We start from the raw sequence: 27,834 nt of genomic DNA, 5'->3' as shown, positions 1-27,834 counted from the left end.
TTCATAAACATGTTAACAGCTTTTATTTCACTGGTGCAAGGCCCGTGTGTCATCCACCACTCACCAACATCAAAACAAAACATCATCTCCTATAAAACAGTTTCAGAAAATTCAAAACAAAGTAACAGTGGCTATTATAAACTTCATACAATACTGTAAACCACTTTGTGTCATCCAAACATGAACAGGTCAACTTCTATCATACATGGCTTTCCCCCCCCCCCCAAAAAAAAATACCAGCACAACTCCAATACATGCCTCACACCTGGAAATGCGTAACATCACTCCATGACATTGATAGCTGTTCGTGCTTAGAACTAGTCATCAATTCACCCTAACAATATCATAAAATACAAAATTATATGAAAACCTACATTTACAAAGTACTGTCCCAATCCTGCAATCTATTCCATTGGGGTAGGTACCATTCCAACTCCCCTAAAGGCAATGTGGTATTTAGTGCTCCATTGCTAAAGATTTGATTGCAAACTCAGGGCACAAGTGGGAAAGGTTTAAATCTTTCCACAAGCAGTAAAACACTGCCTTATTCTTCTAGATTCAGTTTCAGTAGTATTTGCACAACCTCCTAAACCAAGACTTACCTATTTTCAATTACCTCACATTTAGGAAGAAAGAAGGAAAGGCTCTGAGTAGTCAGCAGAGAAATGGCTCGTACTGAAATGACTTGGGGCTGTAAGTTGTGCTTTAGTGCACGATGGTGATCCAAATGCTTCCAAGAGTTAATCACATCTTGCTTCAGTATTTACAGTGTCTGTTGCCTTCCTCTGCACTGCATGAGTTTCTCCACCACCAAATATCAAGAGATCTTATTCCATTGGATGAGCACTATGACATGACTCCAAAAACAGGATTATGACGACAAATACTAGGGCCATACTCTTCATAGTCTTTCTTGGTGTGACATACTTGGAAAAACTCCGGCTACGAAAATATAAAACAAATCCCCTCAAAAGCGTAAGAACATAGCAAGTAGAAAAAAAAACAACAAATAAAAATAATGTTTTAACATTTCTGTAAATTGCAGTTTTATGACACGGTAATTACATTTTTGAAATATAATAAAATGAGAAACATTAGGATATGAATACAATTAATTAGGAAAAGTTTGTCTGGTCAGAAACTGCTTTTAAACACAACAATGAGAAATCCCATTTTGGAGACAGGAATTGCTCCCATTTTCCTGTATTTGCTTCTCCCTTGCACTTAAGACCACTGATTTGGATCCTATATTCCTGAAGTGCTAACTATCTCTAGTGCTAACTTTAAGAATAAAAGGACTATATTACAACTATCATATAAAAACTACTTCAGAACTATGTCAAATCACAATATCTTTACGCAAGTAAAACTCCCACTTGCCCTGTACAAATTTTACTGAGATAAAACTTGGGTTAAGGATTCCAGAATGTGACACAGTTTAGGCTGTCACAATGAAAAGTTTTAAAACTTAGTACTCAGATCAAATATACCCAGAATTCAATATGCCACAAAAATTTAAAAATTAAGAAGAATTTTGATAAAAAGACTTACTGTTGAAGCCAGCATGGAACCACCAAACCAAACTGCATAACGCTGCATGTGATGTGTTATCACTTGTACTTCCACTGGTTTGGGCTAAGAAAAACAGTTCATATTTAGTTGGTTTACAATTTCTGGGAAGATCCTTACAAACTTAACATGGTCAGACCCAGACACCTTCAACCCTCCATTCAAATAACTAACTCACACCTATTACTCAGTCTGACATGTTCTCTAGATGACCATGTTGTAAAACTCTTTCTGATAACTATGATGAAGGACACAAAAGTTAAATCCCTCTAGCCTACTGCTAAGGTCCCACATCTCCTAGAAGGGAAAGTAGAACTGCTCACGGTAACTTTAAGACTATTGTAAAGACATGTCATACACTGCAAAGCTACCAATACATTTAACAACACATAAACATATACTATTGATTTTACAAGCGTATTTTCACTAGTGAGGTGCAAATTTTGACCCTTGATTTCCTTCACTACTCATGCAATTATTGCACTTGAGACACTCTACATACCTTTATCCGACCACCACTGAGTTCCTCGCTAAGCCGCAATCTCGCATCCACCACTCTCTTCAAATCCCTTTGCAGTCGTCGTCCAAAGTCCCTGAACATCGTGGATCCTCCTGAGAGAACCACATTCTGTGCAGAAATTAAAGACACGTGCTGTAAATCCAGCTTCAAGCAGGTTTTCCAACAGCCAACACTGCAGAGGTGACTATTTGGGTATTAACATAATTAGGAAGCTGACAAGGTACACGAACACCTTAAGCTTCATCCAATTCAATGGAGCTTCGTGGTCCCCTACTTTCTTTTTTCTCCTTTAAATACAGTTATGGAGAATGTGTTATTACAAAAGATGATTCCATTACAACAGTGAGCTAGTACCCCACATGTACAGAGCAGCAGAAATAAGACACTACATCACGAAGTTTCCCAGGCATGCTCATAATAAGCAGTTTTAGCCCTGACACCAAATAAGTCTCAAGCCTTGTCATACCACCTTAGAACTCAATTTTGTTGACCTTTTTTTTTTTATTATTTTAAGAATTAAACTTCCAAACATAGAAACCAGCAAGGTCAATGATTCCTCAAAAAGGCACCACACCTCCACAGAGGACTGCAGCACAGAGAAAAGTACCACGCCTTTCTCCTTGCCTGCCTGGTATTACTTAGTTTTCAGAGCAGAACCAAAAGCCTCTTAGCCTGGACTTGTACTTGGATTCTAAACAGGGGTTTTAGAATATCCCATCCCCAATTCTGGTAACATTGCAGCATCATAGACTAACGCAGAAGTCATTTCAAAGGTGGAGGATTCGAAACAGGAACACAGAAGATATCACTGGTGGCAGCAAAAATGCAATTCATAATCAGAAAAAATGAACTCCTTGTGACAAAACTGCACATGTGCCCCTGTACAGTGCTGCAACTGCAACCCCAAGTGCCAATTAGCACTTACTAAAACCACTCATATGCCTTAGACACACGTCCACAAGGAATTCAGATTAGGAGTTCATCATACACAGGTCAAAGGATTCTCTCTCAGTAATAGTTTTGACACTGCAGACCAAGACTGTGCATGTAATGAAAGAATCTCTGACCCACTGTTTTCAGCCTGCACAAGGATCTGAAGAGTCAAAGACATACATAATAAGCACTCACAGTGCAGAAGTAAGTGCTTGGAGTTTAAGCAACAGATAACAAGGAAAATCTTGTTTGTATCTTGTAAAGTAAGAAGAAAGCTGTTTGTTTATTCATGAAAAAAATCCCTGCACATCATAAAAACACATTACAGTAGGAAAAACTCATTTCTTCACAGTTTCAGATTCTCACAGTATAAAAGAATGCATAACAAGGCAGGTGTGCTTAAAATAAAACCACACGTCCCCGTAACGTTACTGAAACATTTCCAAAAAGAAAGAGGAAGACAGAGAAGAGAAAAGGAGCCATGGGCATAAGCAGGAGCCAGAAATCACAGTTGGCCCTAAAATTAAATTAGGGGGGAGACTCCCCCTGCTCCCCCCATACATAAGAACATCTCTTCCCCTGCCTCAAAGTGGTCATGCACTCCACATGGGAAAAGAAAATTGCTAATGGGGAAAAAAAGACAACAACCAACCTGAGTGATGAAATAGCAATTAAAAAGATGCCATCAGAAAATATTACCTGGAGGTAATGAAGCTGGCGAAGACTGTGAAAGCAATAACTCTATTCAAAGCAAATTAAACTTCCAGCATACTCCATAAAGTGGACAATGCTACCACTAAAAACAGATTTCAGAACACACACGAGAATATTTTTTCAAAGACATCTGAGACCAACTCATGCAACTACAGTCAGCAGTAACATTGGGATGATCCTTCCAACCAGTTAGTTATCATTCCAGTGTTAGAGGCTAAAAGGTTACACCTTCTTCAGATTATGATTACTCAAGTACTTCTACACATCGAAATCAGTTCAACAATACACTGGCCAAGATGAACAGGAGCATCAGGGTCCACATGTTGAAAAGAGGAGTCACCTCACTCTCACACATCTGGACAAGCCAGGCCAAGCAGGGTTTTGGGTATAAGTAATTAGGTGACATCAACTGTCATTACAGGATGATTAATTATACAGTCACAGTTCCCCAGTTCCGTGCACTTCTTGTCAACACTGGACCAAATCTGTGCTAACTCTTTAGTAAAAGACTTTTCACATACAGGTTTTAGTAAGTTTTCTCAATTTGGCAGGTTAAACTTCTCAGAGGTCTGGTACTCCTCACTTACAGTGAAAGCAGAATCCATATACACTCCCCACCCCTCAAGCACCACACCCACCACTTACAAAGGACAGGAGGAAGGCAGGAAACAATGGTCAGATTAAAAAAAAACAAAACTAAACTCCCAAAGACAAGAATCTACCCCCCGCCCTCACAGATATCTTCTCTAGAATAACTGAGTAATTCCAGTTATTAACAAAAAACCTAACAATTGAGCATGTTGAATATGTCTGTTGAGCAAGCTTACTAGGGATGGTTGGGCTTTCAGCCTGCCTGGGAATTCTCTGGTCTCCCAGAAAAAGACATCAAGGAAATTAATCTTTAAATATCTGTTTCCAGCTGATTCTTTTAGAGGAGGTTTCTTCTGATCTTACTCTGCTCAAACACACTTTGGCTGGTTTAACAGCTCTAAGCAGTCCACATATCTCTCAGCTAACACCAATTATCATACCTGCTGATGGAAAGAATCTCCAGATGATTTTTACTTTTACAGCTAACTGGTTGAAAATTAAAGTTGTTTCAAAAGAATGTGTTCCCTCAGAAGAGAGAGATGAAGACCTTCCACACACCTCACAAAATTAACCACGAGAAGTAAATAATAAAAGTGGGCTATTTCTGGAAGGAGACCAGGGGAGTGGATAGCAATCATAGAATCATTAAGGGTGGAAAAGACCTCTAAGATCAATGAGATCAACTCAGAGGGCTGGCAAGAAATTTCTCTCTTCTCATCCCTATCCTTTGCCTCTCTTATGAACTCTGTGATACTGAGTTTCTCTCTGGACACCATTTCTGGTATTATGCATATACAGCACAGCCTTGCAAAAATATGAAGTTACTCAACAAAAGCAACCCAGTTACTGTAACAAAAATCTCTAGCTAAATCAAGTTTACATAAGATTTCCAAAAACTTAAATTAGCTTCTGCAGAACTCAGAACTACCAAACACGAGGTGTTGAACTGGTTTGTGCATCTTCACATTGTACAGTGGTATAAGCACACTCTCAGCTGGACACTTCAGACTTTGCAGCACCAAACTGAAAAGCATCCACTGCTTTTTTCTGGTAAGTAAGAACAACACAGCCCAGTTTCACTTCCTTACAACTGACAGCCTAAAATAAAGTTAACATGACACAACCAGTCCCCCAGAGACATGTAATGAGAGGAATATATGACTGTTAATAAAAGTTATTATGGGTAAAAACTGGAAGGTTCACAATTGAGTCAAGCACATTATTAGCAAGAGAATTAATTAAGCTACACACCTTGATTATTTGGTTAAAAGGTTTGCCAGCATAATACAGAGAGTATAAGGAGAAATATTGTACATATCAAACAAGAAGTAAATGTATTATGAGAAACACTATTTTTTCATATGTTTACTTTTAATGATAAAGAAACCATTTCTTTTTCCCTAAAATCATGATTTTCAATGCTTATTTAACAGTTCAAGTAACAGCAAAAGATTTCAGCATGACTTATGGTCGTGCTGTTCCGCAGCATGGACATAAGGACACAAAAGGAACCAGAAAATCCTGCAGATGTGTTGAGCTACTGTTAAACCACCTAGCAAGGGTAATGTTATAAATGTAATTACAGCTGTGACAGGAATAGACAGGGTTTCTCCTCAGTACTCCTGGGCTTCACTGACACGTTAATCAGTTGGGGCTTCCACTCGAAGCAGCGGGAATACCTTTCCCACGTCCTACCATCGGTGCCAATATGAAGTGAATCCCCTGGCCTGGAAGTCTCTCAAGCTTTTCCTCACCCTCAGAGCCGCCTCACTCTGCCCTGAGTCACTAAGTCATTGTGCTGGAGCACACATGGGCAAACCCGGTTGAACAGTGCCACCTACCCACCACGCTGCGCAGCTGGAGCTGCTTTCACACCAGGTATTTCTATTTACCAGCAGCTCAGGTCAGAAGTGATGTGAGGGGGATGTTTTACCACCCCGTTAGCCTCCCGCACCCCAGATCTCTCCAGGCTTTGAGGACGGGCTGTTATGAGCTGGGCAGCCGACAGTTTAACTTGCTGAGTGAATGCTGACACAAGTTCAGTCCAAATCTTAATTGTAGGAACAAGCTCAAGTTCACTATTGCCCACAACAGCTGCATACCCAGTCAAAAAGTCACCTTCTCTGAGGAAAAGAGCCAATATTGTTAAAATCCTGCCCCTGTGCACCTGTGCTTCCACAGAAAATCTGGATGTTTCATCTAAAATAAAACACCACACTTGCCAATACACTACAGTCCCCACCTTAGGCAGTGTTTTCAGCTTGAGAAATTGGCTTAAAAGTTGGAGATCAAGGATGTTACCACTTGATCCGCCATTAACTGAATCATGAATATTTTAGCAGGCTTGGCTAGGATTTGTCAGAGACACTTCTGATAGAATTTACCTGGTTTCAGACGCCATTTATCTTAAATTCTTTCATTCATATATTTGTGCCAAAAACACAGCAGAGAAAAGCTGAAAGGAGTCAATTGCTGGAACAGCCAGCGACCCTACACTCAATATGCTTTGTACTGGGAGAAGGCACAGACCTCAGTTAATACTGTTCTCATCTAAACTCTGGAACAACCTGGGGAGACACTCTGGATGGGGAAATGGGAAGATGAAGTAGAGTGTGGAATAAAAGCAACAGTTTCTGAACCTGTTACTAACAACGAAAAAAAAAATCTGCTTTTATTGGAATACCAAGAAGTTTTTAGAACTTTTGAAAGCCCTCTGCCCACCTTTAAAGTTATTATAACTATATTCACTAGGAGACTGGTTTTTGACACTAAGTGTCAAAACTCGTGCCCTAACTGACAAATGTTGGGACAAGTTTCAGAGCATTTCCAGGCTGCAAAGAGAATTTTAAACAGCAACTAATCTTGAAAATTTCCAACACTAGCACCTTCTGTGGCTGTAGCACAGAGTAGATATTCACCACTGTGTGCAGGAGTTACACTGTGTTCAGTAGGGTGCTCACAGAACTTGAAAGCTGGGGAAAGGACCCCGTTGTTGTGCAGACCACAGTCCCTGTCGTGCTACTGCACTCTCCCTGTAATTTCTCTGCATTTCTGTGATATCAGTTGTATTCTACATTATATTAATTATGAGAAAAGTATAAGTAAAGGTTGTGCAACAATACTTTAAGAAAAAAGGAAGCTACAGAATTCTCAAAAAAACCCAGAACTAGATGAACTGTACACCTTTCTTCCCAAAGAATGCCAAGGGTGATGCAATGCCTCATTGAGCCCCCCAAAAGCAGCATTTCTAGCTGCATGCAGGATGGGTCATTTTTCAGTGGAATTCAACACACAGGAACAATCAACACTGCCAGAATGTCAGATTATTTCAGCCATGTGGTAAGATCCAAAAATTACCTCCTGCATAATTTCATTTGAGCACTCACTTTGAATTTCATTCTGTTTTCTGAAGATTTGAGTTTGCTAACAAAAAAAAAAACCAACCAAACAAAAAACCTACAAACAAACCAGAACTACCTTTTTTCTTCAAATTTCAATGCAAGTCCCCTGGTTTCAAATCCAACAGCCTATCTATCTTCTATTTTGGCAGAAAGGAACTCATTCCAAGCAATCCAAAACTCTCAGCTCTGTCTTAGAGAATATATATCACTTTTTTCCAAGCAGTCACATTAAGATGGTTTAATCACAGGAATTAGAGAGTGCAATGCTGGCAACCATTATACAATTAAAAAAGGCTTCATCATGTGTGAAGGGATGGTTGTGCTTGGTATCGAGCAGCTGCAGGCTATGGGATCTTGTAGAGGCACAGAGAAGTTGACTTCAGTTGAGGGATGGATTCTGGTGGTGCATCCCTGCCACCCCAGGCCCCACTATGACCTGAGAAATGTTCATTAGGCCACAGCCTTGACAAACTGCACTTGGACTAAGCCCTTCCTGAGCTTAACAGAAACACTGTCTGCTCCCAGGAACTAACAGGTGTCTAAGGAGCACTTGTTTTTTAACAAACAGCCTTGGAAACTTATTTTTCTTGCCTGAATAACAACCCAAGTGGAATAATAATTTTTGTTACAGAACCTTCAAAGTTACTGACTCAAACTGAGGTCAGGAGGGAAAACTACTATGACTACAGCCCACTCTCTGATGGCCCTATAAGCAGTGGTCCAATGTGAGATCCTTTTCTGGATCAATGCTGAAACCAGGACTGACATCCCTTCAGCTGGATCAACGCTGAAACCAAAATCAGCATCCCCTCACCTCAGCTGGATCAACTCTGGAATCAGGACTGGTGACTTCTTTTTCTCTCTTTTTTTCTCTCTCTTTTTCTCTTTCTTTAATTCAACTCTCCCACTTTAATTCTTCTCTTCCCTTTTACCCGACCCCTTTATCCAAAACCCACTGCTGTGTGCTCATAGAGTAGGTCAGGGACTAACATACTCAAGTCCATGCCAAGTGTGTAATTTACTAATAAAACTTTCTGATTGCTTGCAGACCCTCTGACCTTTGTCACTCCTTTCAGCCAACGAGCATTTACAAATCTGAGGTGCTTCCTTCCCCTTAAGGGTACGCTGTCACAGATCTGGCTGAAGAAGTCAGTCTTATGAAAGTTCTGCTGGTCCAAACAGCAACATGAGGTAAAATAACTGGCCTTGTAAGAGAGATGTTGATCAGACTGGGAAACAGGGATAGTGGCTATAAAAACTCAGAAAGAGAAATACCACAGGATGTCAAAAGATGGCTTGTGAAACAATGATTCCAAGGCTACATGCTGCATAAAATCTGCAAGAAGTGTACTCTTAGGTATTTTCTGCAGGAACACTGAGGAAGAATCCAAATGCATCTGATGGAAAGCCAGCTCCAAAGTACAGGGCCTTGGCTGGCCACCATGCAGCACCTGTGGGCAAGTGACACTGATACAAACCCCAGAAGCTAAGAGAAAGTATGAGTGGATAATTTCTGCATCCATACACTATTTTAAACAGTGAGAACAGAGATGCTCGTCCCTTTGCAATGACCTTGCTTAAAGAAGTTGGCAACTATTAGCATTAATAATCACTCACATCTATCATTACATTCAACAGCTAATTGTGCAACGTTACTTTAATTTAGCAAGTAAAATGAAAAACAGAAAATGAAAAAAACAAAGTCTCAATCAGTGGCAAGCCAAGGGAAAGTTATTTGTCTGCTGATTATGGTGAGCCAAGAGTAACTTAACCTCAACTTATAAACACCACTTTCTGGAACTCAGTATTAAACCTCACCCTACCAAGCAAAGAAGCTGCTGCTCTAGGGCAGCTTTGGTCTTTTAGGTAAAAAGCAGACACAGCACAACCACACATGAAGGGTTTCCTAACCTCTTTTGCTACATATCTGAGCTTGAAGCCACTGAAGACATCTACTGCAGAACTCACCTCACATAAAAGCCTCTTAAATAGTTTAACTTCACATTTTAACCTGCCCCACAGATTTGCTCTGTAGTGCTACATCTCACTCTAGATTACAGAGCATGTGAACCAGACAAGTAAAACAGACTGCAAAATTTTAACAGTTACAAATTATCCTGAGATATGACTTCATTGGAACTCAATGGTCATTCTAACTGCTGAGGAAAACTATCCCCTTTTACATGAGCAAGAAAAACTCTCCATGCTGTTGCTTTATGCCATTATTTCCAAAAGGGCATTGCTGCTGCACAAGCAGAAAAACGGGAAGCAGAGGATGCGCTGCCAATACAGACAGAGCTTGCCATGGACTATGCACAAAACTACCTTACTTTTTACTTAAAGATTCAGGGACTGAAAATACTCTCTTAGACTACAACCTGGGCAGGTTTTAGCTGGCCTAATTGTTGTCTCATGTATTTTATCACTGGGTTCAATACTGGCTAAAACTGCAGACAGCGGACAGGTACAAGACAAGACTATAAAAAAAATAATTTATTTGAAACCACTACTTAATAAAGTAAGGGAAGAAGAGGAGAGGGGTGAGATCATGTCCTAACCCTTAAAATGGGCAAAAGTCAAAGTCCTTTATGCATAAGAATTCACATTACAAATGTCAGATACAAATAACATCCCCCTGCCTCAGTTCCTCATGAACAATACTTACCTATGTATCAAAACATTACAGATGCTCTTCTTTCAAAAATAAAAAGCAGCAAATATCGACTGGCCTTTGGAAGTGGCACTTTGTTTAACTTGAATTTTATTTCCATAATAATAACAGATTACATTCATCTCACAGTAGAAAGACCATACCTTATATAATGGACGCCGGACATCAATGGGACAGTTCTGTATAACTTCATCAACTACATCCGAAATGGATTCCATGAAATCAGGATTAGCAAACTAAAATGAAATAGAACAGGCATTAGATTTTTTCATCCAAAAAATGGCAAAACAAAAAGGCAAAAATGAGACTGTGGAGAAATTTTATAAGAGGGGACAGGTAGGAATCAGTCTTGCTCCCCACTTATTCTACACTGTAACAGATATATTCCTGTACAAGGGAAAATTCCCTTTTCTGCTGAGAAACTCAGATTCTCTTCCCTGGCCATAAATTCACTGTCTACAATTTATGGACTATAGACCTTTTAACGAGTTTGAGTTCTCCTGCAATATTAAAATACTGTTACTGTGCAGTGTGTTCCTGCCTTTCCTTTTAAGTGAGAGAAAAAACATAAGTGTGCAAATTGGAATGCTTCCCTGTAAAAAAATTTTCAATCCTACTAAAATATTTCGTTTAAATTCTCACCAGAAAGTCAGGGTTTTTTTCCAAGAACTAAAAGTCTGTAATATTAAAAAAGGCATAAACAGTCTACGGTTTTGAGTGGAAAGTCCCATCAATGCCAACATCAGTACAGTACTAATGTAAATTTCTGCATTTATAAAGAGAGAGAGTCAGAGTAGCTAATGCTAGAAAACATTTTTAGCCTAGTGGCAACTTTCCACTTTAAATTAATGTGATCTTTGAAAGAAAGAACAGTTCATAGATGAGGTTTTGTCCTTTCAGAGATTAAACCCTGAGAAATTAAATGAGTTCTCAATACATAATAATGTTATTCTAAATATATTATTATATTCTAAATATATTATTATATTCTAAATATATTATTATATACCTTAAAAACCTTTCCTATAGGTGTAGAAGCCACGTGGAGACTTGCATTCTAAACTCATCCAGTATCTAACTGGATGAGTAACAACAGTCAAACACATCAAACATATATTGAACTGAGTGAAATTAGCCAAAGAAGTTGTCATGGAGCTCAGGAGTCATAAGGATGATGGGAAAAATCCCCAAGAATGCAAGCTAATTTCCACAGTAAGAATTAATCATGGAAGAAGCTAAAACATGAAGCCATGTAAATTAAAACAGAAGAAAGCAGCAGTGTGGCTGCACACAGAGTTCTCATCTAAATGAACTACAGCCTGAAAGCTCCCGAGCTCTCCATAAAGATACTGATGGAACAGCAGGGCAAAAGGAATAAGTAGAAATGAGAGTTATGGCACCTAAAGCAGAGTATAACATGCTTGCTGAACAGGGACAAGGGAACTGACATGTGATATTGGAGTCTGCTAGCCAATACCATATGGCTGGAGAACAGCAAGTAATATACCTAATTTAAAAAGTAGCAAAATAATCTGGATAACTACAAACCCCAAGGCCTAACTTCAAGAGCATTAAAGACTTCAGAAGAAATTCTGTAAACTGAAAATAGGAAAAGAATACAAGACAGCTTTACCAAAGGCAGCTCTTACCTAGCTAATCTGATACCCTTTGAAGTGAGGACTTAATCGGCCCAAGAAGAAATTCTCCTTGGATGCAATACATATCATCTAGTGTGTTCTTCCTGTCTAGAAAATCAGTTCAGGTTTGGAGGTTTTTTTAATACAGAATCAAGAAACTATCAGGAAATGAAGAAAATGGAAATTAGTCCTTTATCCTGTTCCCAATAGTCTTTGTAGAGACTATGGAAAGAGGAGCTCTTAAAATGATGTCTGACATGGGATTCAATGCCTCTATAAGATCACATGGATAAACAGCAGGGAGGAGAAACTATTTAGCCCAGATTTAATACTTGCATACTGGCAGAAGATCAGATGGCTACAAACTGACCACAACAGATTAAGGCTGGAATTTAGACAAGAGGTGTCTGAAAGAGGTTTTTTAATAATCTTCTGAGATGAAGGGGGTAGACAAAGGGAAACCAGTGTTAATATGGATTTTAATAACAGGATTTAATAGTATTACAGACTATGAGTGCCTGCAATAAACTCAATGAAGTGTGTAGGAACAGACAGGACCTTCTCTGCTATGCTGTAATGTACTGAAACTTGACTCTTTCCCCTTCACAATATCCTGAAGCTCACTTAAACTAAACTACCAAAAATCAGACAGAAAAGGTACTGTAATGTTTCCCAGAAATGTACATGACCTATGACCACAACAGCAGATATTTCAATGGACTTCTCTCAAGAACAAATTTATCATGCTTTATAAATTGACTCAGCATCAAATAATTAGAGTATTACCCCTGCAATGCCGTCATGCAGAGTAGTGCCCAAAGAGTAGTGCCCAACATAATCAAATACTCAGTATAAAGGCAGACTGCTTTAAAACAACGCTGAAAGAAAGAGGAAAATATTCTATCAAAACTGTAAATTCAAACAATTCCTTCTCAACTTCAGATTGCCTTTAAAGAAACAGAACAAGATGTTTTCAATGTTACATGGGACATTAGAAAAATAACTCTCTGCTGTGCTGATACTACCTGAGACTGCACCTGGCTTGCAGTCAGACTCACTGGTACCTCCCTGCCACGGGATGGCGCACAGGCACCGGGAATGACGGACCGGGAATGATGGCACTGCTCTCTCCCTCCCTTCTCTCACTCACTGGAATTTCTGTAACTTCACATTGCTAGTTCTTATTCTTACCTCTGGATGGAAGAAAATTTCAGGTCCGAGGAACCTTTCATAACCCACATCTATAACAAACTTGGTTTTGTTGATCGCATTGATGCCAGTGTATTGTTTGATCCACTTCCGAGAATCTCCGTCGTACTTGGCAAATTCTTTCACTATGTCAGGGCAAATGTAACAGTATTTTTCCTGTTAAAGAAAATGCCACGCATTAAAAAGAGCCAAAACAAACATTACGTCGGTGAATTAATGTGTCAGAATCAGAAAACAAAACTATGTGAGCATTTTTACAGATGGGGCTGTTCAAGAGACTTTCTCACCCCAGTGGCTACTGCAGACTCAACCCCTCAAGCCAAGGCATGTGGCCCATGTTTCCATAAGGCTGACTCAGCTAGATTAGTCTCCCTCAAAAGAAAAACATCACTGACTGTAGGTCTGTGACAATAAAGAAGTTCAAGAGCAAGCTTTCACTGCAAGATCAGACCCACACAATCGCCCTACATTACTTTTTTTTAAAAAATTAAATTACAAAACCAGGTTTTAAGCAAATCTGAACTTTAAAATGCTGATTTAATCCGTGGAACATATTCACTGCAAACAGTCTAGCATGAATATTTACTTCCTCTTTCTCTTTCCCCCACATTTGATTTGATAAACCACCAGAAGTTGGTGTAATTACAATACACTGTCTACATTTGCATTTTTAAGAGAGCCACTGGCAACTTTTAAGAGCCAAAAAATTAGCTCACAGAGATTTATGTATGTATTTACTAAGAGATAAAAATGGGTGTACCTTTATGGCTTTCGCTGTCTCCAGAGATTGTTCAGGAGGAATTCCTACCTCCCTTTCCCTTAGGAGCTGTTGAATAAAGTAAGTAATATCTCTACCTGCAATAGGAATATGTTTGATGCAACTTCCAATTACATAGCCTTCTGCCTGTGTAGAAGGAGAAGAAAAAAAAATATATAAGGGAAAAAACTATTGTGTATCAATAATTAACATTCATTTTTATAATACCCTTTTAATTAAAACTAAAATCTTAAAACTGTAAAATTACTATAAAAATGTGCACTCCACTGCAAAGTGGGTATTATTTTTATTTAGAAGACCTTGATTATCATATATAAACAGATATTATCTAATAGATACACAAGTAATAGCCAAAGTCTTGCACACATCAGAGTGAGATCAGATTCCTTTAAGGAGTCATCTGAAAAGCAAATGTAATATAAATAGACCACTTGTATCCTGCTTGAGAGTGAAAAATCAATAGAATAAAAGTACAAAATGTATTAAATTGCTCAGACAGGAAAAAAAATCAAATGAAGTAGTATCTAACAATAAGGACAATAAAAATAAAAAATCTATTTGTTGAATTTTTTTGGGATGCATTTACTGAAAACACTGCTGCTGCTGAGCCACATTATTTCTTCCCTTGCTTTTGTTACAGTTTTCAGAGTTTCATACAGTAAATGCTGTTTGTTCACTGCCCATATGACAGAAACACTGAGCAGACGAGGTTAATACCAAAATGTAAGATGAAGCTAAAGGGAATCAAATTTTCATTTCTGAAATGAAACCTGATCATTCAAGCACATTACATGCTTCAAAAATACACAGAATGACATCAACAGAGCAGATGTCACTATGCACAGACAGTTCTGTATTTTTAACATCCTCAGATAATTAAACTGATGAGATGGACCATGTGCATGAACAGGCATTTATAAAAGTTTGTAGTTGTTTCCATACAAGCAGAAACAACAAAACACAATAAAGCAACAAAATGTGGAGACAACAAAATAAAATCATACAAAAAGCATGCATTACCAGCTATAGTAAACAATCAAAATGCAGGACATCCAGAAAGTTAGGACATTTCTGGATGGTGGCATGCAGAAGACCCAAAACCATGATAATCATTGATATTAAACAGAACTGAGGCATCACATTTATGTTAGACCAGGTTTTACACAGAAATAGACTTTAAAAGGTGGCCTGATGGTTCCTTATGGTGACCTTCCTACAGTCTGCAAACTAAACAATTACATAACTAAGCTCACATAATAAAATACACACTTTTTCAAGAAGAAAAACCCAAAACACTAAAAATTTAAAAACACGGTTTCTCTTGACGCTTCCTGTTTAAATCTATAGTAAATAAACCACCACTAGTTTCAAAGTGCATCCTGCTACACACCACAGGGATGACATGGGTCACTCCATCACCACTGTCGATGACAATTCCAGTCAACGTACGTTCCCCAACCTGCCGTGACGTCCAGGAGGCAGCCAAGGCCAACACTGCCTGCAGCAGGAAGAGTTTATAATTAGAAGCAGACAGAGTGCAGAGTGTGCTAATTTACAGTCTCAGAAAGTACTGTTTCAAACATATTAGACATGTGCATACAGATGACTATCCGTTCTGCAGCTACACTGCACTTCAGAAGCACACATTCACTTTGTTCACCTGAACAGCAATGTAAAGTCCTGGGATGTTAAATGACTCAAACATGATTTCTGCAAGATACTCTCTGTTTTCTGGTGTGTTCAGTGGAGGCTCTGTCTGCAAAAACAAAGAGTTTTGAAAAAGTATCTCAATAGAGTTCTTCATTGATTAGCCTGGTATGGTAATCAAACTTAAAATTCTCAGTGCACTCAAAATAGAAAATTTCAAATGGAATTTAAACTGTTTGAAGCTTTTAAAAAGCAGTAGCTGACCTGCAGCAGCCTGCATCAATAAATTAATAGAATATAGTTACAATGCAGTTTTAAAGATTACTTTTCTCCTCCCACCCCACTCTCATTGCTGAAGAAATAAAAGACATAGAGAGAAACATCCTCCAACAGAGCTACTCGTGCTTGGAAAATTAGTTTTCCTCTTACAAAAATATTTTCTTACCAGGTCTCACTAACTCACCATTAAAAAATAGTGATCCTCAGGCTCAGCTCGAAGGTATTTAAAAATGACCTGCTCCATGAACCTCTCCATGAGGTCCCAGTCTTCAACAATACCATGTCGTATAGGCCACTGCAGCAAGAAAATGTGTCAACACTGGATCATACAAGGATAAACAAACCCAGGAACAGGCTACACCCCCAAACCCTTACATCTTCTGAAGCAATGAAAACACCTCATCTCACTGTTATCCTATCAAACCCTCCATTCTGACTTTAATTTAGAGGCATGATTTGAAGTTATCTCCTGCTCCCAGGTACTTCAAAGTACAATTCTACCTTGCAGGACTAGCAGCCAGAGTCCAGACTCTATTCCTAATACTGCTATTAGTCTGTTGCAGAACTGTGTTTTAATCTCTTTTTGTATAAATTTCATAATTTGTAAAGTTGAGAATCATACTTGGCTCCAGTATGCCTTCCAAACTATAAAAAGAAATAAAGACCATATAGGCTATGTATTTTTTAACAAAAATTCTGGCAGGGATGATGTTTACATTTTGTTCAATGTTAAGAACACAGTTGACATTTAAGTAACACAGAAGGATGTATAAAATATGATTTTTTTCCACATAATTCATAAGCCAGTAACACTTTGTAAGTACAAGAAGTCCTTTACTAGGGCATGGAAAATATGATTCACAGAAAAGCTGCATTGAAGACAGCCCTTCACAAAACAATTGTGATACTCCCTGAAGCAAAAGTATCCAAGATATTTCCCAATTCATATGCCATGGTAAGAGGATACACTTTTAGCAAGAATTTAAATATTCAGTGTATATGGCTATTTTAATAGCTCATAATTTTGAAAACTGAACAGCTGCACTGTATCAATGGATATTTACACAAGCACTAACCCCACAGAACAGCACTAGTAAAACAGACATTTAAAAAAGGGTAAAGCCAACGAACTCCATCATGCAGTTTTTAAAAAGTAACAAAAACACTTTACAAAAAAGCAAATGTGTGTTTCAAATGGTTCTCCAGAAGTCCTAGAACATTTTATAATAAAAATGTGAAACCTGGGACAGACTTTCTAAGAACTCTGAATGCTCACCTTTGTAGCATAGGTAGGTTTATCTATGGCTTCATCTCCTATGAAAAAGTCCAGATCATCAACACCTTTCATTACCCTCCTCTGAGCCTGGTCCCCTACTTTGGCCGACTCTCGGATTGCAATACCTTAAAATAAACCCAAAAGCCACATAAAAACAAAATTAAAACAGCTAAATACCAAATGATGAATGTTTATTTACTTAAGGATTATTTTCCTGAAATAAAAATTGAGATATAAAAAGTAGAAATTATGTAAGTGATCTACTGACAAGCCAATATAGCTGAGTTCATTCTCACTGCATCTCACAGGATTCTGGTTCCCCATCTCTAAATAATGCAAATAATAACTAAGAGATAATATTACAAATGTATTCTGTTAGAGACTACAGCTGTCACTAAACCTGTACAAGTGCAGCACTCCAGTAAGCAACATGATTTTCTGAGTTTCAACTTTAGAATAAAGAGGAAGAACACAGGAGAAGAAAAAAATAAATTGTGTACTTCAAAAATAAGTACTGGAGTCATTATCTTGGTTGGTGAGAAAGAGGGAAGAGGGAGGGGAGAACTCAATTTGCAGTGCTACAGAGAAATCTTTGGAGACACTTATGCTTCCCATTAGCAGGCTGGAACTATCACTGAAATTATCAGATGATGGCTGCTGTAGGCAAGAAGATGAGACAGCAAAAATCAAATCTGGGGCAAGCTAAAAATAAAAATGGAATCAAGTACTGGTAAAACATAACCTTATTTATATACAATTTTCTTTTAATAGGTCATAATCAGGATCTAAATAACATCCAGCAGAAAATGCAGAGTAGACTGGCATCATCCACAACACACCAAATACTATTAGCACCAAAAATTACTCACAGGCAAACAACTCTTCTGTAAAAACATTCACACCCCAGCAGGTTTACAGTTGTACAAAGGAAGATTTATAACAAATTCCCAGGAAACTCCTGCTATCCCACTTCTTTAACATAAGACATTTAAATCTTTACCAGTGGTTTAGGTTTGAATTTTTTTACAATACTTGAAATAGTGAGACTATAAGCAGTACTGCAGCTACACCTGGTAAAGAACACATGTCCCCTCCACCTCTTCAGTCCCCAATTACCTTTATTTCCTTATTTTTATACTTCCTATCATGAGTACCTACAATGCAGTCTTGATCCATTAATAAATAGTTAATTGAAAAAGTTTACAAAAACTAAAAGGCAGTGTTTAACATAAACTGAGATAACAGATGCTATTATAGATGTAAATACATAGTGTTATGATTTATAAATATATACAGCATGTCAGAGAAACTATTAAGATGACAATTAAAATCAAGAACACCAGAAAGATATATAACATTTTAAACAATTTTAACATTTAAAAAAAATTTTAAAGAGTAAATCTGTTCAACAAAAGCATGTTAAATATGCAAGAACATTTTAATTGGTAAACACACACACAAAAAAGAACATTTTCTAATAGGAACAACTTTTTTGAATATTACACTGTCTACAGTCCCAGACAATGTAAATAAAGCAGACACCACCTGCACTTTAGTACTTAATTTGATTGGAAGCCTTCCCCAGATTATCCGGGCTGTAACCATGGTGTCAGGTAGACAGGAGGTAAATTGCATTCTGTCTACTCAAGAGTCCTGGCAGAAAAATAATGGAGATAAAAAGGAAATTGGACTGGAGTTCTCTTCATCTTTGTCATAGCAACCAGGAGCTGGTTTAACGAGCAACACTCCTGGCTAACTGCAAACAAGGAGTTCTGTTTAGCTACACTCCAGCCAGAGATGCCAACTCAATGAATGTCACTTCCCAGATGGACAAGGGACTACAAAGGCTGAGTTGGGAGCTGGAAGCATGTCATTTAATTCTGGAAGTGCTCAGTGACAGCACTGTATATTAGCATTTGGAGGGACAAAAAATTACTCACATGATGGGATGATGAACTGAGGTTCTGTATTTCCTGCATAGCCAAGTTTTGTATACCTAGGGGAAAAAAAATTATCACAAGGTCATTAGATGCACTTAGGTGCAAAAAAATAAAGGAAAAAATACTTCCAGTTCACTCCATTTCTTGAAGTGAAGGCCAAACAATCACATGCCATGTCTACATTTTTTTTTATGCTTTCAAGTATCATCCTGCTGAGAAGAAAACTCAGAAGTGGTAAACGTTTTAGGTGTTATTTATTTTTCAGACACCTTCAGCTTACAAATTTTGGTAGTGGTTTTTTCTGAACTATCAAATCTGAAAACTCAGCTCTTACTTTCTCCATCTTGTTGGAGACCAGCTATGACAAAGGACTGCCAAGCCACATTCCAACCTTTGGTACAAACAGATCTTACCTTTCAGACAGCTACCATGACCAAAGATGGCAGACTTTACATATTTGTTTAATATTCTCAAACAAAGAAAAAAAAATAAATAGCACATCTCAAGTACAAACCACAATTGAAAACTCTCGTTACAATCCCAACAAAATTCCCTTTCATGCCTTGCACAAACCACTCACTTCGTCACAGGTATAGTATCTGTGTGTGATAAAAGACAAATACTACAGCAAAGCCTGCACTGATGAAACGCTTTAGAAATGGGCAGCAGATGGTATGAAGCTTTGATCATCTCTTTCAAAATACATATAATATCTATTTTAACAAGTAAAGGATGAAGAGGAAAAAAAAAAGAGGGAAGAAGAAAAGGAAAGAAATTTTCACACAAAACGTAAAAATCTCTACATGGTGAGAGTGGCTGCAACTACTCCAGGACTTCAGCAACTAGAAATAATTAACATCCCAGACTATGAAAAACTTCCTAGGGGAAGGGGGGGAGGGGTGAAGGGAGAAAAAACCCCAACAACAAACAAAGCAACAACAACTAAAAAAAACACACATTGGAAATAGTTTAAAAAAAAGTAAAAAAACCAACTAAATCAACTGAATGCCTGCAGAGACTGATGTCTTTCTTGAATATTGTCATTAGATTGAAACAGAAGTACAATAGCAGCATGATTTGAGGGAATTAACATTATTCACATCCATTTTTACCACGAAAACCTAAAGCCATGACATTCTTAAATGAGACCAATCCCAACCTAGGTCCAAATGGGAATTTAAGGTCTTTATCTACATCCTACTCTCAATATTTGCAAACAGTATTATGCCAAACCCCTAGGTCGGCTTCTTCATTAGCAGCTTGAACAGTAGGTTACCTTTTATAGAGCATTTGGTATAAAACCACTCATTAAGAGTCAGTTTGCTTAGATAAAAGAATTAAAACTGATTTAGCACTGACCTTGGAATTAAAATATTATATTTTCAACATCTCTTCAAAGCTATAGACTTCCAAATAATAGTTTAAAAGCCATTCTCCCCAAGGCTAAAAAGACAAGGACTGTGTTTTGGGGGCAAGGGTTTGTTGGGTTTTTAATCATCATTATAGACATATGCTTTCAGTCCAATCCAAAGTGTTTACACATACTTTCTGTGGCTCTCAGAAAAACATAATCAGGATGTTAAATTAGACTGATTTGTAAAGAAGGTCATTAGTACTAAGAATTCTTTTTATGATTATTATTGCATAGATTCTTCACATTTTAGAATGAGGCCTACCTAGGGAATATTGTTAAAACATAACAGGCAACAACAGGAGTTACATGGGATTTAAGACCCATTACAGGATACATCCTCTTTGCTTCTATCTCAGAAATGAATTTTGACTAAATGCACACAGTAGAAACCAAGGAAACCATTTTCTGATTCAAAAGACCTAGTTCCAAGGCCTAGAAATGGCAATTAGGCAGAAACCTCATAAGAACAGCCCTTCAAGCACCAGTGACAAAAACCCAAAGACAATATATACATATACATGCACATACAAGCATGTAAATTTGAATATATACTTTTTATACCATTTTTACATAAGTGTATGCATGTACAAATTAAAAGGTCCCTGCAATCTAACTAGAAGTCATTTCTTAAATTAAACTCTGGTCAAGAGGAGAGTTCAGTTTGCCACCTTTTCCCCCTCAACACACATGCTAAACTCACCCTCACTCATAGTATTAAAAAACACCCTCTAAAAGTCAATTTGGGCTACCAGTCTGTAACAGCTTTACCTTCCTTCTCAAGTAGGGATTGGATCCCCCTATTAGAGTAACTTGTAAAGTTACCAAACCCCTATAGTTCAATATTTTACAGACTGATTTTTAACAAAGGTTAATTCACCTAGTGACAAAACGACAAGATAAGTTTATTTTTCAGTGCACAACAGTTCTCTTCAAAGAACTCATCTCACAGAAGATAGCATCTAGAAAGATTTCTTTTGCATGCCATTAGTCTACAAAGGACTAATACTAGAACTATGAGAATAACTAAATTCTCAGCTCAGTGGTGAAGCAAAGAAGTGGGGGGGAAATCTGTTAAAAAAAACACCTATTTAGGATCAAACAAGACACAGGCCATATTTAAGGTGTTTTGACAAAGCCAAATGGAAGGGAAACTGAAATTTCTCCCAAAACCACTGAGGAGGAGAAGGAAAACAGATTATACAGTCATGCTGCTCTTATCCAGCAGCCTGTTCACTCAGGACATGGAAGACTCAGTCTCAGACTCCTGTTCTGCCCAGCAGGACCCAAACACATTCCACCTCTCACAGCCATACCCAGGAGTACATTAAAGTGTTTGGGTGACCCACTTCCAGGACGTCCTACAGAAATTATTCCCTTTCATACAAGATATTTAAATATTCACTGACCAGAAAGGCTCTGGACTTAAACAGTTAGAAAGGTTGCCTGGTCTCCAGTCCCTTCTCCAATGAATATTTAAGGATCTAAAACACAGTTTTAGATCCTAGCAGACTAATGGTAATGCAACGTCTTATGATCTGTGAATTACAGAGACAGCTGTAGGGAATGTGTAGATAATCAGTATTCCAACTTAATTTCATTAAAACTAGCAGATTTATTGCTGGTGAGACAGAAACCTACTGGAAGCTGCCCAAAATATAGGATACTGGAGACTGCATTAAAAATGAGCAGAAAACTGATCCAGTAGACAAAGGCTATTCCATGCAAAGGGATTTGGAGGACTACTAGTTTTTTAAAAATCACTGGAAATTATATATTGTGGAAACAGTTTCTAAAAATAGCATGGTCTCCTGCATACTATCTTTCCAAGGTGACGAGTTCCCACACAAGTCAGTTCTACCTGCTTTTGCATGAGGATTGGTCTAACCCTGTTCCCTTCTGAGGTCCCACTATGGAAAAATGGAAAAACTTACATCAAGAAATGACTGCAAAGATCTACAAATGGACTGAACTTGGAAGCAGATACTGCACCCTTAACCACTTTAGAGAGTGGAGATATATTGTGGAAAATTCTTACTAAGGCATGAGATCAACATAATCTAGGTATTCAAAATCACAAACTCATGCAGTTGCTTTATCCATCCGAAAACAAAAGACATCCAATTTTTCTCTGGACAAGTGTGCAAAAGACCCAATCCCAGAGATGGATATTTTAGCATTTCCTCACTTTCTACTGCTTTTTGGCCCAGATCTTTAAAACAATGTATTATATCCACACACACCCCAAAAAAATCTCTGAAAAGATAATTTGATGTGATTAAAAACAGCAAAAAGCTTTAAGAGAGCCCTGTAAACACACAAATAATCACCTCTCTAGAGAGAACACTTTCTCTGACAGCTAAGAGGCTGCATAACCAAGTGATTACTGTCAGAACATCTGTAGTGCCACAGTGCCATAACAGACTCTATTATCATTATTACAAATATGACTAAGAAACTTGCAACACAAGTTCTTTGTAAAGATCTGGAAAGGCACGCTTGAAATGAAGGAGAATGTGATGAAGGGATGGGAACAAAGAAGGGATGAAGGAGAAAATATCAAACAGACAAAATTGTCTGCACAGTTTACCCAAGAGCATCAGCAGCCACTATAAGAATAAAAAGTACATTAGAGCCATTGGGTTTTTTGAGGGAGTCTAGCATTTTACAGGACTGAAGCCTGTGATTATAAACAAGAATTAATTATCTCAGGCTCCTTAGACCCAGAACAGCAATTACAATAATGTCTGTTCACAAGTCTCACGTGTGAAGAGCAGAGGTAATACCTGGCTGAAGCAACTCATTAGGTTCTGAGGTTCCAGATATCTTTAATAGCTCAGCAACAACATCAAAAAACACCTTAAGCTTCAAGACCAGTCCAGCTCACTTCCCCCAGAAATCAAGTATTTACCTCCAAGCTGATCAGTAAGACTTTGAAAAAGTAATTTTTCTTTACTACAAGAAAAATGGAGTCGCTTCAATAAAATAGACCCAAACTAGAAGTACTCCTCAGCATCTGCAAATACAGAGACTTGAAGAGAAGACAGGTATTTTAAGACATCTTTGTTTTGCACATCCACCTACTAGTGTTCTGATGTCCCACAGCTAAATGCCAATTAATAAAAGTAGTTTATGAAGTTTAAAGCTACTGAAAACAGCAACTCCCAAAGGCCTGGTAGTCCTAAGAAACTAAAAATAGCATGCCCTTCTCACAAAAGGAGTGGTAGCAATGTGTAAACTAATCACGAGGAAAACATCATGCAGAGAAAATGAAGACGTAGTGCATCAAAATTGCAGTACAAGTAATTTGCAGATACTAATGGAAAAGATTACAGCAAATTATTATCACTGTCTGCAAAATTTGTGAATAAAGAGTGATCAGCTTATGACAACAAAACTTAAGTCATCTATCCAATACATTAAAGGAATGTTATCCTGTCCTGCTATGACAATATGTTTCTCACTGAAGGTCTGTACCTATTTTCTATACACCTGTTCTTCCTTTTTTTGAGAAATTCCAGGATTTGCCAGGCCTCAGCCCTGTGGCTGCACATAACAGTAAATTAAGCCAGGCTCCTTATGCACAAAACAACAGTGAAAAAAAGTGTCCTTTAACAAACTGTTTAAAACCCCTTACATTAAAAAAAAAAAAAGGGATTAGTGCCTGGACAAAGCACTTCATTGAGTACCAGAAATGTAAGTAGAAAAGTGCATTTTATATGCACAATATTCCACAGTGCATGTCTGTATATACCTTTTCATTTCTGCTATGCTCTTCCAAGTTTTTAATCTCAAAGCCCTTTCATGAATAATTTGAATGAATTGTTTGAAGCTTGTAACCCAAAGTAGATTCATTCTAACAATAAGAAGGTTTTCAGCCCACACAGAGGAAAATTCCAGAGCATCAATGAGTCAAGCTACTTGTTCTGGCTGCTTTTGTTCAGTGTCTTATTTCTTCCTGAATTGTGCAAGATAACTTATTTCACATTCAATAATCTCTTTGCTGGAAAGTCTTCCACATTTGAGTGCCCTACAGCAAAGTCAAGCAGAAGTCCCACCAGCAGAGACATCATGTTGTCTCCTATGAATTAAGATCAATCAGAGGCACTGAAATTCAAATGTTCACCATTTGGGAACTACCCAAACCCTTCCTGAAACAAAACTGTACACACAAACTCTATCAGTTTTACCCATGTAAGCACTGAATAGACTTTAGAAATTCTACTTCAATTAATATTTATCTGAAAGGACACAATAAGCCATTTCCTACCCTTATTTATTTTGTACAGCTGTTGGTCAGCAATATCTACTACCAGTGTAACACTGGAATTACTCCATAAACTGAGAGATAAAGGCATCTCCTGCAAAAGACAGACACTGCATTTAATGCATTTTCTGGATTTTATAGTTTATACTGTATCCTTTTTAAAGGATCCACCTAGACCTCCCATTTCTCTCCAAAACTGTCAAGTAATGATCTTGTAACACAAATAGTTCTATAAAAACAGATATTTACAATAGCTTCAGCAAATAAATAGAAGGAAGCTGGGAAACTATCAAGCAGTATTTGATGCACAGGCAGAATTACATGAGATGGAACCTGGTCTCTATTCCCCTCCTAAAATTTCCAGCTGTGGACTCCATTATTCCCAATGAGGGGACAGAGCTGATTCCTGGTAAGCTAAGGTATAAACAGAAACAGGTCAAGAGACTTCTAAAACTTTTGTGACAGTTTAACAGACATATTTCAAAATGGGACACATTTTTCCAGGGGAAGGCAATGTGACACCACAACACCAGAAAGTGCTTCCCGCAGTTATCTAGGGATTGGAGTTTCTTTATTTGGTTGGATTGGCTTTGGGTTTGGTTTTTTAAAGATTGTTCAGTTCAGGAAATTCTAAAGATAACTCTCCAAGTATTGAAGAAATTAAAATAGTGTTGCCAATTCCCTGTAGAGGAAAGGTCTATTATTATTGGACTAATTTAATGCAATCAGTGACAACAAGCCTGACAAGTAAAACTACTGGATGAATAGTTACTTATGGACAGTTGTCTCATCTCCTCCCCTTCTCAGACCTGTCTGTAACTGTTGGGCCAAAGGAAAGATGTTAGCAAAAGCACACCACAGATTTAGTATTACCTTCATTACAGCTCCCTCTGACACCTCCCACTCCTAAGACACAGCTGGACTGGTCTATTGGATGATGAATGGATTTTCTCTAGCCACAGCCAGGTAAGAAAAACCCATTCCTGAAACGCCTTCCGAGCACAGCCTCTGCAATTCAGGTTTCGTTTTTGTCCTCATAGATGTGAGTTACAAAAAAACTTGTGGTTGGGGCAAGTGCAGAATAATTCTCACACTGATCTGACAAAGGCGAAGAGACGACCTAATGACCAGGAACACCAGGTGTGAGGCAGCCAGCTCCCATCTCCCCGGGGGCAATACCTGGAGAGGCTCACGAAGATGCACAAGCCAGGTGCAATCTGGCAAGGTCCCTGCGGTCGAGGTGCTGTGCATGGACACACCACAGCCCAGCGAGCACAGCTCACCTGCCTCTGGACCACTCTCAGCGCTGGTTCGTGGCTCCCCGGCAAAGCGAACGCGTGTGTCCCCTCTCTCTGTTTGAAATGAGCCGTCCCCAGTGTTAGCGTTTTAACCGCGCACTAGTTAAAAGCCAGAGGACGCACACAACAACTGGACCCCAGAGGAGAAAAGGGCACACAGAAACACACCATCCCCCGAGGCACACGGCGGGGGCACGGCGGGGCTGCCCCGCTCCCAGCTCCGGAGCAGAGGAAGGGCAGCAGGAGGAGGAGGGCAGCGGGGAGGGGAAGGAAAGGGGAAGGAAGGGAAAGGAAACCCTCGGCCACAGAGGCGACAAGTCGAGAGGGCACCGGGACACACGGCGGGAGCCCGGCCCCGAGCGACGAGCCCTCGGCGGCAGCGGGAGGCGGCGGAGGGGCGCGCGCGGAGACACCCACCTCCCAGCACGGCGGCAGCCGGTGCCTTCCCCGCACTCACCCGGTGCCGCCGTCTATCACGCAGGGCGGCAGGCAGCTCGCCATGCTGGGGAGCCGGCAGTGCGGGCCCTACGCCTGCATCCAGGCGGCCGCCGGCTCCCCCGGCTCCCCCGGCTCGGGCTCCATGCGGGCGGGCCCCGAGCGGCCGCCCGGCAGCGCCGCCCCCGCGCCTGCGCCGGCGCTCGGGCCGCCATGTCGGTCAGGGCAGCGCCCGCGGGCTGGGGAGGCGGGCGGGAGGCCGCTCCGGGCCGTGTGTGTGTCGGTCAGCAGAGCCGTAGCTCAGGGCTTGGCGGTGTACTCAAAATCACCGGATCCATTAGGTTGGACAAGACCATCGAGCTCAACCTATGTCCCAACAACACCGTGTCAACCACATCATGGCATTCAGAGCCACTTCCAGTCTTTCCTTCAACACCTCCAGGGACGGTGACCCCACCACCTCCCTGGGGCAACCCATTGCAAAATGGATTCCCATTCCCTGAAAGAGATACCTCTATTATGAACCATGTGTCCAACACAAATCGAAAATATAGCCACTAGCCGTTGTGAAGAAAATTATTCCAGCACATTACACCCCTTATTCCACACCATTTACACCATGTCCAGGTCCCACACTCTCATGTTTTCTAAGGGTGCTCCTTCACCCCCATGATCCAGGGCTGGCCCCTGAAAGATGGCCTGGCATGACGGATTTCATCAGCTTAAAAGCTGCTTAGGTTAGATATTGGAAAATTTAGGCTAGATATTAGGCAAAGGTTCTTTGCCCTGAGGTTGGTTGGGCTCTGGAGCAGGCTCCCCAGGGCAGTGGTCGTGGCACCAAGCCTGACAGAGCTCAAGAAGCATTTGGATGATACTCTTGGGCACATGGTGTGACTTGGCACGTTCTGTGCAGGGCCAGGAGTTGGACTCAGTGATCCTTGTAGGTCCCTTCCAACTCACTATATTCTGCGATTCTTTCAAGCTGTGTTTGACCACAAAGGTTGCCGCACGTGTTGGGGGGGAAGAAAGGGTTCACCACCCCCCAGCAAACACCGCAGATGCTGCTGCCCTTCAGAGCAAGACCTGCCTCGGTTCACGTCTCAGTGAAGGTGGGGTTTGCCGCAGGAAAAAACACCAACGTGGAACCAGTCAGTTGTAAAAAATACAAAGTGGTGTTTCTTTGGGCGCAGGTGGCCACGCTACAGCCCACAGATCCTCCAGGCTGGCTGTAAACAGGCCCAGGATACAACATATTAGT

General features: G+C 39.5%; 1 protein-coding gene across 1 annotated transcript; it reads right to left on the bottom strand.

Annotated features, from left to right (window-relative positions):
• On the bottom strand, positions 1-26,730 carry ACTR3B (actin related protein 3B). The gene is made up of 12 exons (XM_018084950.2): positions 26,599-26,730; positions 19,166-19,221; positions 17,226-17,350; positions 16,134-16,244; positions 15,684-15,779; positions 15,414-15,521; positions 14,006-14,149; positions 13,228-13,401; positions 10,543-10,635; positions 2,072-2,197; positions 1,552-1,635; positions 1-942 (listed from the first exon to the last, which is right to left on the bottom strand). The coding sequence occupies exons 1-12, from the start codon at positions 26,640-26,642 to the stop codon at positions 847-849; spliced, it is 1,257 nt and encodes a 418-aa protein (XP_017940439.2). The 5' UTR covers positions 26,643-26,730; the 3' UTR covers positions 1-846.
• Between the last annotated feature and the right edge of the window lie 1,104 nt (positions 26,731-27,834).

Source organism: Manacus vitellinus, unplaced genomic scaffold (genome assembly GCF_001715985.3).
Source record: "Manacus vitellinus isolate BGI_N305 unplaced genomic scaffold, ASM171598v3 scaffold_79_pilon, whole genome shotgun sequence".
NCBI lineage: Eukaryota > Metazoa > Chordata > Aves > Passeriformes > Pipridae > Manacus > Manacus vitellinus.
Note: the sequence above shows the minus strand (reverse complement) of the source record. Positions and strands in the feature narration are given on the sequence as shown.